Here is a 13,947-nt window from a genome sequence, read left to right as displayed (position 1 = left end):
TTGGTACCCTCCCCCAAAATATAAACCTTCACTTGACCTATGAAAAGATACATTGTAAATGAGAACCATATCGGTACATCAGTTAAAAAGTTCCTTTGCTATAAATAAAAAAACCTTACTACTTTATATTATACTAGCGGCTACGCCCAATAGAGGCCTCTAGGGGTATTTGAAAAGGAAGGAGTTGAATCCTAAAACCCATTATTAAAATTAGATTTTTTTGTAGGTGGAGGGTAATTTTTTTCTAGATGTGATTTCTCTTGGGAAGGTAGTGGTACCCTCCCCAAAATAGTTATAAACCTTCCCGGGACCTATGAAAAGATACCCTGTTAAGGAGAATCCGATTGGTTCAGCGGTTAGCGAGATACTTCGGTACAGACAAATATGCAAACATTCTTTTACTTATTATAAGGATAATTCAATGAACTTCGCATTTGAGATTGTTAGATTTTAAAATTGAAATGATTAAACAAAACCTGTAGAGCAAACCCATCCATAATGGATAAGGAGGACAGGACAGCAATGCATTTGGCTGCAGAAAAAGGACACACATCCACTGTAGAATTTTTAGCAGGTAATTTTTTTTCTCGTATTCATTCGAATCCGGTGGATAGAAACCGGTTCTCATCCATACGAATAAACTATGTCTAGCATCGTATTATATCCAGCTTTCTACAAATATAAAAATGTACAATCATAAGATTAAAACCATTTTTTTAGCCCGTGCCTACGGCACCTAGGGGCTAAAAAACTGGTTTTAATCTTATAATTGTACATTCTACATCCGCGGAAAGCTGTTTATAATACAATGCGAGAAATAACTATTCCAGTATTGCTTTGAAACTGATTAATATCCGGTGGATTAGAACAGGTTCTCATCCATACAAAAAAAACCTATGTCTAATATTATATTATATCCAGTTTTATACAACTATAAAAATGTACAATCATAAGATTAAAACCAGGTTTAGTCAGTGCCTTTGGCATTTAGTGGCTCAAAAAGCTGGTTTTTATCTTATAATTACACATTTTTATATCTGCGGAAAGCTGTTTATAATACAATTAGATAAAAAACTATTCTAATTTAAAATTTTTGTAAATAATGATGTTTTTTATTTTAAAAAATTATGACAAAGGAAAATTAAGACAGATACAAAAAAAAAGAAAATAAATAAGAAACCGTTTTATATACTAAAGTTTCTATTCTAGATAAATTTCGAGCTTCAGTATTTGATCGTACAAAAGATGGTAGCACTCTGATGCATATAGCTGCTCTGAATGGACATCCTGAAACTGCAATGGTAAGCCATTATAATACCTTTACATCTTCTATTATCCTGTATAAGTTTACTACAAAATGTAAAGGACAGGTGAATAATATGCATATATAGCTCTTCTCATTGAAAAACCTGAATCGATGAATCTATTGATGAATCTATTGATGTATCTATTGATGAATCTATTGATGAATCTATTAATGAATCTATTGATGAATCTATTGATGAATCTATTGATGAATCTATTGATGAATCTATTGATGAATCTATTGACGAATCTATTGAAAAATCTATCAATGAATCTATGAATCTATCAATGAAATTATTGATCAATCTGTTGATCACTCTGTCAATCAATCTGTCGATCAATCTGTCGATCAATCTGTCGATCAATCTGTCGATCAATCTGTCGATCAATCTGTCGATCAATCTGTCGATCAATCTGTCGATCAATCTGTCAATCAATCTATTGATGAAATTAATGATCAATCTATCAATGAATTCATCAAGGAATCTATTGATGAGATATGACTTTTTGTTCTAGGTTTTATTCAAGAAAGGAGTTCCTCTGTTAATGCCAAACAAGAGTGGAGCTAGGGGGATTCATACGGCAGCAGCAAAAGGAATGTTTATATCAAATAAATCAACAAAATAACTATCTCTAGAAAGGGTGTGGGCAATAATATAGTAAGTTTGAAATGCAATAAGAAAATGTCAAAGAAATGAAAACTCTAATTTTGTGTTTATAAACATTGGTGCACTGTGTAGGACATGTGGCTGTGGTGAACTCTCTAATTGCCAAGGGAGAAAATGTGGATGCTGCTACCAATGTAAGTAAATAAAATTTTACAAAGTGTCTTTAAAATCCCATGTGACATCACAAAAATGAGGGATTACCCATCTCTTTTTTGAGGGTTTTCTTTCACACTTTTTTACTCATGTCCCACAGTTTTATGACAACACATGGCTGTTTTTTGAGACACTGTGTAAAGTTACATTTTTGGTATCATTGGTACTTTATAATTTTAAATGTCAGTCTGTGTATAGATATCAATAAGCAAGCATCGACTCTTTAAATCATCTTGTCAATTTATTAAGTATTATATTTTCATACTCCATAAATTTCATAAATTTTCATACTCCATAAATCTATATGTCAGTTTCAGTATATGATTGTTATTATCTCTACTCTGTAAATCATCTCTTGTTCATTTATTAAGAATGATATTTTCTCTATGAGATATGTATTTAATTGTTCTTGTAAAGATTTAATTAACTATTGAAATCTACCTTTTGTCAAATATGCCTGTCTACCTCTATACTAGGGTATGTGGAAATTAAGTTGTAATAATTCACCTGAAAGGCTGTCTTTAATACTTCAATAGCCTGGTTTACTTTTACAAGCTATACTTCTTGTGATAATTGTGACTCGTGTTTTTTATGTTTTTGGTGAAAGATCCTGGATACTTCTGGTCTGTATGGAATACCCTTTTTAAGGAAGCTTTATAAATGTATTTGGGTGGTTTTAGGCTATTCTAATGACATCCTTGCCCTCCCCTAAAGGCTAGGGGTGAGAAACTAGTATATTATTTTTCATTTAGGATAATTACACAGCCCTGCATTTAGCTGTACAAGCTGGGAAATCAGCTGTTGTTGAGGCCCTGCTGGGTCATGGTTCTCAGGTAATAGATAGATAGATAGGTACTTGCACTGATAGATAGATAGGTATAGCTGTACTGATAGAAATATAGATAGATATAGCTGTCCTATATGGGTATTGGGGCTCATGTAATTGATAACTGAGAAAGTTGATATATAGATTTAATAATTGATTAATAGATGGATAGATGATTAGATATATGGATTACAAGATGTAAGGAAAAATAGATAGATAGATAGACGGATAGAGTGTTGGGTGGATAGATTGATAGATGTATTAATTAGATTTTAGCTAGAAAAATTGATAGATTGATTAATTGATTAACAATATTGATGAAATATTGAATATTTGTAGGTACATATCAGAGGGGGTAAAATAGGAGAGACCCCACTTCATATAGCTGCAAGAATTGATGAAAGAAAAGGGGAGCAGTGTTCTAGGTTTAATATTTTACTCTTCAACTTTTATGTATGTGTGTCAGTTAAGATCTCAGAAACCAGTTATTAACAAATCTTGTATTTGGCTACATTTTGCCATTTATAGAGTCTGGTAAATTATGTATATTAAAATCATATCTATTATACAAAGTAGAACGATGTTTGTCTGTCTGTTTGAAAAATTCCCCCACCCAAAAAATTTTTTTCTTTAATTTTTTCTTTTAAATCTAAAATACGAAAAATTGGTTTGATTAAACCTCTTGGGGCAAAGCCCCTAGAGGCTAGGGGCGAAGCCGCTAGTGTATCACAAAGTAGATGAAAACCTGTCTAGGACAAAAATGAAACTTCCCTATATTGAATGTTGGGAAAGTAATGCATTTTACCATTATACAATATGGATATATTATATATGGACATATATTAAGATACCCTATAATGAACTTACAAGATCTTACAAAAGGATAGTATCCAAAGAAACACAACTTATTTTCTTCTCATTTTATTTACCTATGGAATATAATTTTTACTAATTAATTGATCATCAGTTCCAATTAAGATGTGAAAAACATATTTCTTTGCATTTTGAATCCTTAAATTCAGGGAATAATAAAGAGAAAATAGGTCAAATTTTATCATTAAAAGGCAATTGCAATTTTTGGTATAATATCAATATTAAAACATAGATTTTTCTGAAGCTATAAAGGTCTAAAATTGTTGGACCAAATTGGTTGAACATATCAGCTTTATAGATATTTAAGGATAGACAAACATACCCTACTTGTAGAATAGCTATGCTCCTTAAGACATATTTATTAAATGAAGGATGCTTCTGAAATCTGGTGCTGACTGTAATTTGCCAATGGAGGATGGAAGAACGCCTTTGCATATAGCCTCAGAAACAGGTATGATCATTCAATCAATACATCTATCAATCTATTATTCTATCTATCGATCTATTAATCTATCTATCAATCTTTCTATCTATCTATCACTCTATCTATCAATTTATCTATCAATCTATCTATTAATTTATCTATCAATATAACTTACTTTGGCACCCAAAGTTTTATAATTCTCTCTAGAACTTTGGGGTACTTTTAATAAGTCTTAATTAAGTGTTCAAAATTATTACCAATAATATTATTCATCTTTTTTAATGTACATTAATTTATTGTTCATTGTCTTTTCCCTAAATCTCTAATAAAAATTTGATTTTCTTTTATATTTTGTAAGGTTGTATTCGAAATATTAAAGTAAAAGAATAGAGGTGTAGGGGTTAAATAACTGTATGCCCATAGTGCAGGTACCCTGTATTAACTTTTAATTGGGTTTTTGAATATCATCAGCGTCTGAAATATTAACACAGCCGAGTGGCTACAAACCACCAGAAAGCTAATTCCATTCCGACAAAAAAGGTCCCCTCCACTGGAACCAGGTAGTTTATTGGGTCATATTTATTCATTTATTCTCTAAACACAAAGAGAGTGTTTGAAATCTTGTTAATAATGCTAGCGAAAACTTATTGTTTTTTTAAGGAAATATTGGAGTGATAGATTTGCTGTTAGAAAACGAGGCAGATATCCTAGTTCATGATAAGGTATGTTTTTATATATTTTTTAACATCTTTTATCTTATACAGAGAATGGAATATACGTGGATGGTATGACAGTGGAAAAATGTCATCAATATAGCTTGAACTCCTTTTATTGGTCAGTTTTTTTTATCCAGTAGGAGGGGAGGAAATTGGGTAAAGGGGGATAAGGGGGAATTGTTACATTAGCCCGCTGCAAGTTTCACTTTATTAGAGAACATGAAAATCTGGTGCAAGATCCATGTAATAATTTCGCAGAGTTTATATTATTATAGATTTGCAAAATAAATATTTTCAAATATACTTATTAACTTTCCTTTGAATGGAGTACAATTGTTTTTGCTCATAATTTTCAAGTACAAGTTAATTGCCAAAAGAAACTGTAGAAAGCTCACTTCAAATTACAATTTATTTGCATTTATTCTAAAATATAAATAAATAAATACTAAACTAATTGAATTCGTTTCAGTATGTGTTTATAATTTTTGCTAGGGTTTTATGATTTTACTGATTACAATAATCGGTATAAAATTTGTTAATTAATCCATTAAACAATCCATCCATAAATCAATGTGTCTATCAATCTATGTATCCAAAAATCTATTGATTAATCTATAAATTAATCTATTGCTTAATCTATCAATTGGTCTATTGTTTTATCAATCAATTGATGCATAGATTAATCTATCAATTGATCTATTAAAGGGAGTGAGAACGTAAAAATTTCTCATCTGATTATCAAAGCACATTTCACTATACTGATCAAGCCAAAACGTCCTATTAACAAAAATATCCAGGAATAATGCCTTGATTTTATGGTTCTTTGGGAGGGAAAAAGGAAAAAACAGGGAAAATCTGAACGTTTTTGTTTCTTATAATGTTTGTAGGGATATTTAACTTGTCATATATAGTTGAAACAATTTACTTACTGTTAAGGATTTATTTTATGATATAAAAATGCCAATTAGTTTTTTTTTAAACATAGTAATTAGGTAATAAAGATCTATTTTCAATTTGTATTATTGACAAAATAATACCTCACTGTCTACAAAGGGTTGAATCTCAGGGGTTATTTAAAATAATAATATCCTTTTTTATTGTGTTGGACATTAAAAAACCCACTTTGGAGAATTAGTTTACACTTTTATCAGACTGTTTATAAAGAAATATTGTACCTTTATTATTTATAAATTTGTAATTAAAGTTGGGCCGGAGATGGGCTATCTAAAGTTACTTGGATACTAATAAAAAAACCTGTTTCTAGCTTTGTTATTGTATTTGGTTTTCAATAAAAAATATTGCTTATTTTATCAATTTCTAAGTAACTATACATTGCAGGTTTAAAGCAAGGATTGTGTTAAAAAACAGCTTAACTGTTAGGATAAATAGAGAACTATGTCAAAAAGTTTAGTTTTAGCTATAGAAGGAAAAAAAGACAATTAACTGCACATTTATTTAGTCCGGAATTTTTTTTCCAATCTTTGACATAACAAAAATCGACGAAAAAAGCCGTTTTTTTAAGGAAACGAGAGACAGTTTTGCCCTATCTTTGAGATTATATGAATGAAATGATGTTAAGGTTTGATAATCTGATGAGATATTTTCTCGTTCACAGTCCCTTTAATTAATCTGTCAATTGATACATCAATTAATATATTAATTGATTTATTGCTTATCTATCAATTGATGTATAGATTAATCTATCAATTGATGTATAGATTAATCTATCAATTGATGTATAGATTAATCTATCATTTGTTGTAACTATTAATCTTTAAATTGATCTAATAATTTATCAATTTATCTATCTATCAATCAATCTATCAAATAATATATTTATCAATCAATCTATCAAGCTATCTATTAATCTATCTAATAATTTATATATCAATCCATCTATCAATCTATCTATCAATCTATTTATCAATCTATCTATCTATCTATCAATCTATCCCTCAATCTATCTATCTATCTATTTAGGAGGGAGAAACCGCCCTACACAAGGCAGCTAAGATGTGTAATAGCAAGGTTCTGGAGAAACTGATCTGTCTATCTATCTATCTATATATCTATCTATCTATCTATAAATCTATCTATAAATCTATCTATAAATCTATCAATCTATCTATATATTTAGGAAGGAGAAACCGCACTACACAAGGCAGCTAAGATGTGTAATAGCAAGGTTTTGGAGAATCTGATATGTCTATCTATCTATCTATATATCTATCTATATATCTATCTATATATCTATCTATCTATCTATCAATCTATCTATCCATCTATTTATCTATCTATCTATCTAGGAAGGGGAAACCGCCCTACACAAGGCAGCTAAGATGTGTAATAGCAAGGTTCTGGAGAAACTGATCTGTCTATCTATTTATCTATCTATCTATTAATCTATCTATAAATCTATCTATAAATCTATCTATAAATCTATCAATCTATCTATATATTTAGGAAGGAGAAACCGCACTACACAAGGCAGCTAAGATGTGCAACAGCAAGGTTCTGGAGAAACTGATCTGTCTATCTACCTATCAATCAATCTATCTATCTATCTATTTAAGAAGGAGAAACCGCACTGCACAAGGCAGCTAAGATGTGTAATAGCAAGGTTCTGGAGAAACTGATCTGTCTATCTATCTATCTATCTATCTATATATCTATCTATCTATCTATCTATCTATCTATATATCTATCTATCTATCTATCTATCTATCTATATATCTATCTATATATCTATCTATCTATCTATCTATTTAGGAAGGAGAAACCGCCCTACACAAGGCAGCTAAGATGTGTAATAGCAAGGTTCTGGAGAATCTGATCTGTCTATCTATCTATCTATATATCTATCTATTTAGGAAGGAGAAACCGCACTACATAAAGCAGCTAAGATGTGCAACAGCAAGGTTCTGGAGAAACTGATCGACTTCACCAACGCTACTTCGGCTATTGATACCAAAGAATATGTTAATTCTACAAATTTTAAGGTAGGAATAAACTTTTAAGTTTGGCTTCGAAAACGATTATTTTCCGCTGGATTTGAACCGATTCTAATGGAGAATTGGCACTACATCATAATATCAATGTTTCAAATTTCGTATTTATTTATCTATATTATTAATTTATTTATTTGTATATCTTATTTTCTATCTATCTAATTTTAGGCAGAAACAACCCTATATTATACAGGGTGTTTCAAGAGAAATGCGTTTTCAAAGACTTAATTAGGCATAGAAAATGAAACAATTATGTAAAATGCTTTATATATTTGGAAAACCTATTCTGGGACATTTATGTTTCAATTATTTAAAATGATTTTTTTCTACAAATTAGGCCTTAAAAACCGGTTTTTTCAAAGGCCTTATTTTTGAAGATTTACAGAATTAAAGGTTGTGAAAAAATGCTCTCATTTAAATATTTAAATTGCGCGACTTGTATTAAGAGTAGAAAAATGTTATGCATACCGTTAAAATTGTCAACATCTCTAGTTTTTGGATATATAAGAACCATTCTAGTGCTAAGTATATTTTAGGATTTAAGTGGTAAAATGTTCCAACTTACTTAAAACTTTTAAACCCTTCTCACATTTTTCAATGTAGCTCCTAAACTACAAATAGCACAAAAATGGCACTTATATTTAAAAAAACTGGAATTTATGACAATTCTAACGGTATGCATAACGTTTTTCTACTATTCATACAAGCCGCGCAATTTGAATTTTAAAAATGTGCACATTTTTTCCACAACCTTTAAATTCGTAAATCTTCAAAATTAATGTCTTTGGAAAACCGGTTTTTAGGGCATTATTTTTAGAAAAATCCTTTTTAAATATTTGAAACATGAATGTCCCAAAATAGTTTTCCAAATATATAAAGCATTCTATTTAATCGTTTCATTTTCTATGCATAATTAAGTTTTTAAAAAACGCATTTCTCTTGAAACACCCTGTAGATATCAATGTTCCTATTTTCTATTTATCTATATGGTGCATTATTTGCCAAATGTACCACTTTTCTGCACTACCTCTCCGATTTTGTTAATACTCTATATTTTGGTCCGTTGGGTCATTCAAGGATGCTGGATGGCCAAAAAAAAGTTTCAGAGTCCCTGGATGTCTAGATATCTAGCTATCTATGAAGGTAGGTAACAAAAATGTAAAAAACACCCATTTTTTCACAATTTTAAAAATTAATTTTTTCATCAATCTTACATCCAATCTATACATTTTATACACCAAAATGATCGTTTATTCATGTAAAAAGCGCACATAATGCTATTTTGGCCAAAACTCTAATTTTACAGGGTGTCCAACAAAAAGTGTATTTTGGATATCTAGCGTAATACCCAAAATACCTGTCCGAAAAAAATCATTTTTTTTGGCTTAAATCCTGTGTTTTATCTGTGTGCATATGTGGTATATAACGGTTCGGACCACCCGGGACTATAAGGTTGTCAAATTTCACTTTGGAACACCCTGTAAATGTGATTTTTGCGTCTGTAGAGCTAAAACTTGGTCCAAATTGGCTATTTTTTTCAAATTACTCTAATATGAGTCTTAGTATGTTTGGCCATAGTGTTTTCTGACCAGATCAATATTTTCATATTTTTTGGACACCCTGTATTTTCAAAAAAAGAGAAAAAAAATTTTTGTTTTTTTTAAAATTTTTTTTCTATTTTTAAGTTACTTAAAACTGTCATATAGATACAGATTTTGACTAATAACAATAATATTTGCCTATTTTACAATTTTTTACACTTTTGGGACACCCTGTGCATGTTTTTGAAAAATGATGGTTTTTGCCCATTTTTGGGGGGAAGGAGTCGTTTTAGGGCCATAGACTATTTCTTCATTTTTGTAGAACTTTTCAAGACACATCATTTGTTATTTATGCAAAAACCGCAAAAACCGAACCGTTTTGCCGTTATTCACCGCCAAAGGCAGAATTTTTTACGTTTTTTGCCGTTCCCGAGGTTGTAATGGGCATTTGTGGTAAGAAGACGTTGATTTATCAAGATAACTGTGAAATACTTTTATTTAGGCATTTTAATTTACTAAATTTCATGTGAAGTAAATTTTTTTGTATATCCAACCGATTTTTGTCAAAAGGAATTTCAAATGCACATGATTTATGTTTCTTTAATCACTTATGTTATAGCAATTATTTATGTTATATTCACTTAATTTTCTTGTTTTAACAATTGAAATCCATCTTGACGAAAAACGGTTAGCTGCACAAAAAATTTTACTTAATATGAAATTTAGTAAATTAAATTACCTAAATAAAAGTATTTAAAAGGGATTTTGATAAATCAACGTTTTCTTACCACAAATGCCCATTACAACCTCCGGAACGGCAAAAACGTAAAAAAATTCCGCCTTTAGCGGTGAATAACGGCAAAACGGTTCGGTTTTTGCGGTTTTTGCATAAATAACAAATGATGTGTCTTGAAAAGTTCTACAAAAATGAAGAAATAGTCTATGGCCCTAAAACGACTCCTTCCCCCCAAAAATGGGCAAAAACCATCATTTTTCAAAAACATGCACAGGGTGTCCCAAAAGTGTAAAAAAATGTAAAATAGGCAAATATTATTGTTATTAGTCTAAATCTGTATCTATATGACAGTTTTAAGTAACTTAAAAATAGAAAAAAAATTTTAAAAAAAACAAAAAAATTTTTTCTCTTTTTTTGAAAATACAGGGTGTCCAAAAAATATGAAAATATTGATCTGGTCAGAAAACACTATGGCCAAACATACTAAGACTCATATTAGAGTAATTTGAAAAAAATAGCCAATTTGGACCAAGTTTTAGCTCTACAGACGCAAAAATCACATTTACAGGGTGTCCCAAAGTGAAATTTGACAACCTTATAGTCCCGGGTGGTCCGAACCGTTATATACCACATATGCACACAGATAAAACACAGGATTTAAGCCAAAAAAAATGATTTTTTTCGGACAGGTATTTTGGGTATTACGCTAGATATCCAAAATACACTTTTTGTTGGACACCCTGTAAAATTAGAGTTTTGGCCAAAATAGCATTATGTGCGCTTTTTACATGAATAAACGATCATTTTGGTGTATAAAATGTATAGATTGGATGTAAGATTGATGAAAAAATTAATTCTTAAAATTGTGAAAAAATGGGTGTTTTTTACATTTTTGTTACCTACCTTCATAGATAGCTAGATATCTAGACATCCAGGGACTCTGAAACTTTTTTTTGGCCATCCAGCATCCTTGAATGACCCAACGGACCAAAATATAGAGTATTAACAAAATCGGAGAGGTAGTGCAGAAAAGTGGTACATTTGGCAAATAATGCACCATATATAATCTATCTAACTATCTACTTAATGTATACTATTATCTATTTATCTATCTATCTATCTATTAACTATTTATTTCATTTCATTTCATTTCATTTCATTTCATATCTATTCCTAGGGAGAAACGGCGCTACATTATATATCGATGCTTCCAATGTTAGCAGATGGCGACCCAAGAAAGGTAAGGCTTCCAAACCGATTAATATCCGCTGGATTCGAACCGGTTCTCTTCCATGTTTAGCCTCGTATTAAAGACAATTTTCTGAAAATGTTGAAATGAAAATAAAAAATTAATATCAGTTTTGTTAGTCCGGGACTTCGGTCCCTCGGATCTAACAAAACTGGTTTTAATTTTACAATATTTGATTTCAATATCCGCGGAAATCTGTCTATAATACGATGTGATTAAAACCATTTAAAAAATTGTCAAATTTCTTTTAGAAACATTCTCAATATCTAATGAAATAATTTATCAAAGGGGGGAGGGACTTTCAGCTTAAATTTCAAATGCCTATTTTCTTGGTTGAATTATTTTTCCTTGTTAATTTCCTTTAATATCACCCTCCTGGCGGGCATAGGATGCCAGCAAACCTAGCAAGGTCAAGTCCAGGTTCTATGTATGATCCTGCAGGTCCTGATACCCTAGGTCTATATACTATGATCTAAAGGGATAAGACAATGGGCCCATAAATTGATGATACACAAAATTTCCCCCTACATAGAATTCAATAGAAGTCCCCAAAGTTGTTGAGCCAACGAATATGAAAACGTTATTATAAAACATTGGAAACTAGTGTAGTGAACAGCCCAATGTCCCCTCCCTCCAAGAGGTCTTTAGCAATATTTAAATGGCCCCAGAGACCCTCAATTTAAATAAAAATATATTGATTCAATTGCAATTATTTTAATACATATTTTGCCAGGGATCTAAAGGGATAAGACAATGGTCAATACAATGATATACATCCCAGTGATGATACACAATATTACCCCTTATTACAGTTAGTTATTAAAACGTTTGGAAGCTTAATTTAATAAACCAACCAAAATAAATTCAATATAAGTTCCCAAAGGTGCCAAAGTGATAGAAAACATTATTGTAAAACTTTAGGGACTAGTGTAATAAACAGCCCAATGTCCCCTCACTCCCTGACTTTTTACTTTCGCATTTAATTTTGAAATAAATTTGACCATACTGGCTTTTCATAGCGAATCTATTCGATAACGTGGGTTTCAATAAAAGTGCTTAGAATTATGTATTATAAAATGTACAATTTCATGGTTATACAATAATTTATTGTTTTTACTGTTTGATACTTTACTGTTCTAATTCTGTCAAAAATAGTATAAATTTTTTATTATTTAATTTTCCACTATGGCTTCGAAACCGATTAATAAACGCTGGATTGAAACTGGTTTTAATCAATACTGAAAAAACATGTATAGCATCGTATTACCAACAATTCTCCACGAATATTAAAATAAGAATCATAAATTGTATTAGTTTAGTTGGCCCCGAGATAAGGTCTGTGATAACAAAACTGGTATTCATTTTATAATTTTTATAATAATATTTGTGGAAAAATGTCTGCAATACGATGTTTTACATGATTTTTTTAGTATGGCTGAGAACCGGTTCTAATTCAGCGGATATTAATTAGTTTCGAAGCCATACTGGGAAGATATTTAAAGTCCCTCTACAGATTATGACGCCATACGATAAAAAAACGATTGAGAGGCCAGCATAAATTTTACCATTTTACAGTGTATACTGGCCTCTCATTGGCTTTTCTATCTTATGACGTCATAATCTGTGGAGGGACTTTAATTATCTTCCATACTGGGGAAATAGCTTTTTTAGTTTTTAGCTTGTTATTGCTGCGCTACTTATGGATGTTGTCATCCTTGTTTTAATTTGATAAAAGGTTTACTTGTACATTGTACAATAAAATTTAGATGATTGATTACCATAGGTTTTATATCAGGGATGGAGGGGACATTGGGCTGTTTATTACACTAGTCCCCAAAGTTTTATGAGAATATTTTCATCAATTAACATTGGTGGTTCATTAGGTTTAGTGTTCAAACGTTTCAACTACTAATTGTAATCTACAGAAGGGGGTAATTTTGTGTATCATCATTGAGGATCTACATCAATTTATCAGCTATTAGGGAGGGAGGGGACAATAAGATGTTTATTCTATTAGTCCCCAAAGTTTTATAATAATTATTCGTTGGGTTAACAACCTTGGAATTTTTATTGATTTTTAAATGTCCAAAAACTTTTATTGTAATCTACATAAGGTGTAAATTTGTGCATCTTCATTAGGGATGTACATACATTTTTCAGCCATTGTCTTATCCCTTAAGATCCTCAAGTTTTAAACTCACCTCGGAGTTAAAGGAAATTAACAGTAGACTGTAAATTTGTATAAACAAAATTACTCCTTCTGTAGATTAAAATTATTGGTCAAAAGTGTTTGGACATTCAATATGCAATAATAGTACCCAAAGCTTTTAAGCCAACGAATAAGATAAGGTGTGACATAAAACTTTGGGTACTAGTGTAATTTACAGTCCAATGTATCTAACTCCATGGGTTTTATACTCATTGAGGGTTAAGAAACTAGTAATCAAA

At 30.6% G+C, this 13,947-nt stretch overlaps 1 protein-coding gene across 1 annotated transcript in view; it reads left to right on the top strand.

Annotated features, from left to right (window-relative positions):
* The first annotated feature begins 486 nt into the window (after window positions 1-486).
* The window catches only part of nompC (no mechanoreceptor potential C), a 98,389-nt gene continuing 84,928 nt past the window's right edge, over window positions 487-13,947 (top strand). Inside the window, exons 1-11 of the mRNA XM_080178214.1 lie at window positions 487-574; window positions 1,210-1,301; window positions 1,822-1,902; window positions 2,048-2,107; window positions 2,879-2,959; window positions 3,292-3,377; window positions 4,197-4,276; window positions 4,910-4,971; window positions 7,103-7,150; window positions 7,884-7,964; window positions 11,428-11,490. Coding sequence (XP_080034340.1) covers window positions 499-574; window positions 1,210-1,301; window positions 1,822-1,902; window positions 2,048-2,107; window positions 2,879-2,959; window positions 3,292-3,377; window positions 4,197-4,276; window positions 4,910-4,971; window positions 7,103-7,150; window positions 7,884-7,964; window positions 11,428-11,490 — 810 coding nt within the window. The 5' untranslated portion in view covers window positions 487-498. The remainder of the gene's footprint in view (window positions 575-1,209; window positions 1,302-1,821; window positions 1,903-2,047; window positions 2,108-2,878; window positions 2,960-3,291; window positions 3,378-4,196; window positions 4,277-4,909; window positions 4,972-7,102; window positions 7,151-7,883; window positions 7,965-11,427; window positions 11,491-13,947) is intronic.

This window comes from Acartia tonsa, chromosome 12 (genome assembly GCF_053477335.1).
Source record: "Acartia tonsa isolate MP-2025a chromosome 12, ASM5347733v1, whole genome shotgun sequence".
Taxonomy (NCBI): Eukaryota; Metazoa; Arthropoda; class Copepoda; order Calanoida; family Acartiidae; genus Acartia; species Acartia tonsa.
This window is presented reverse-complemented; position numbering and strand designations above follow the sequence as displayed.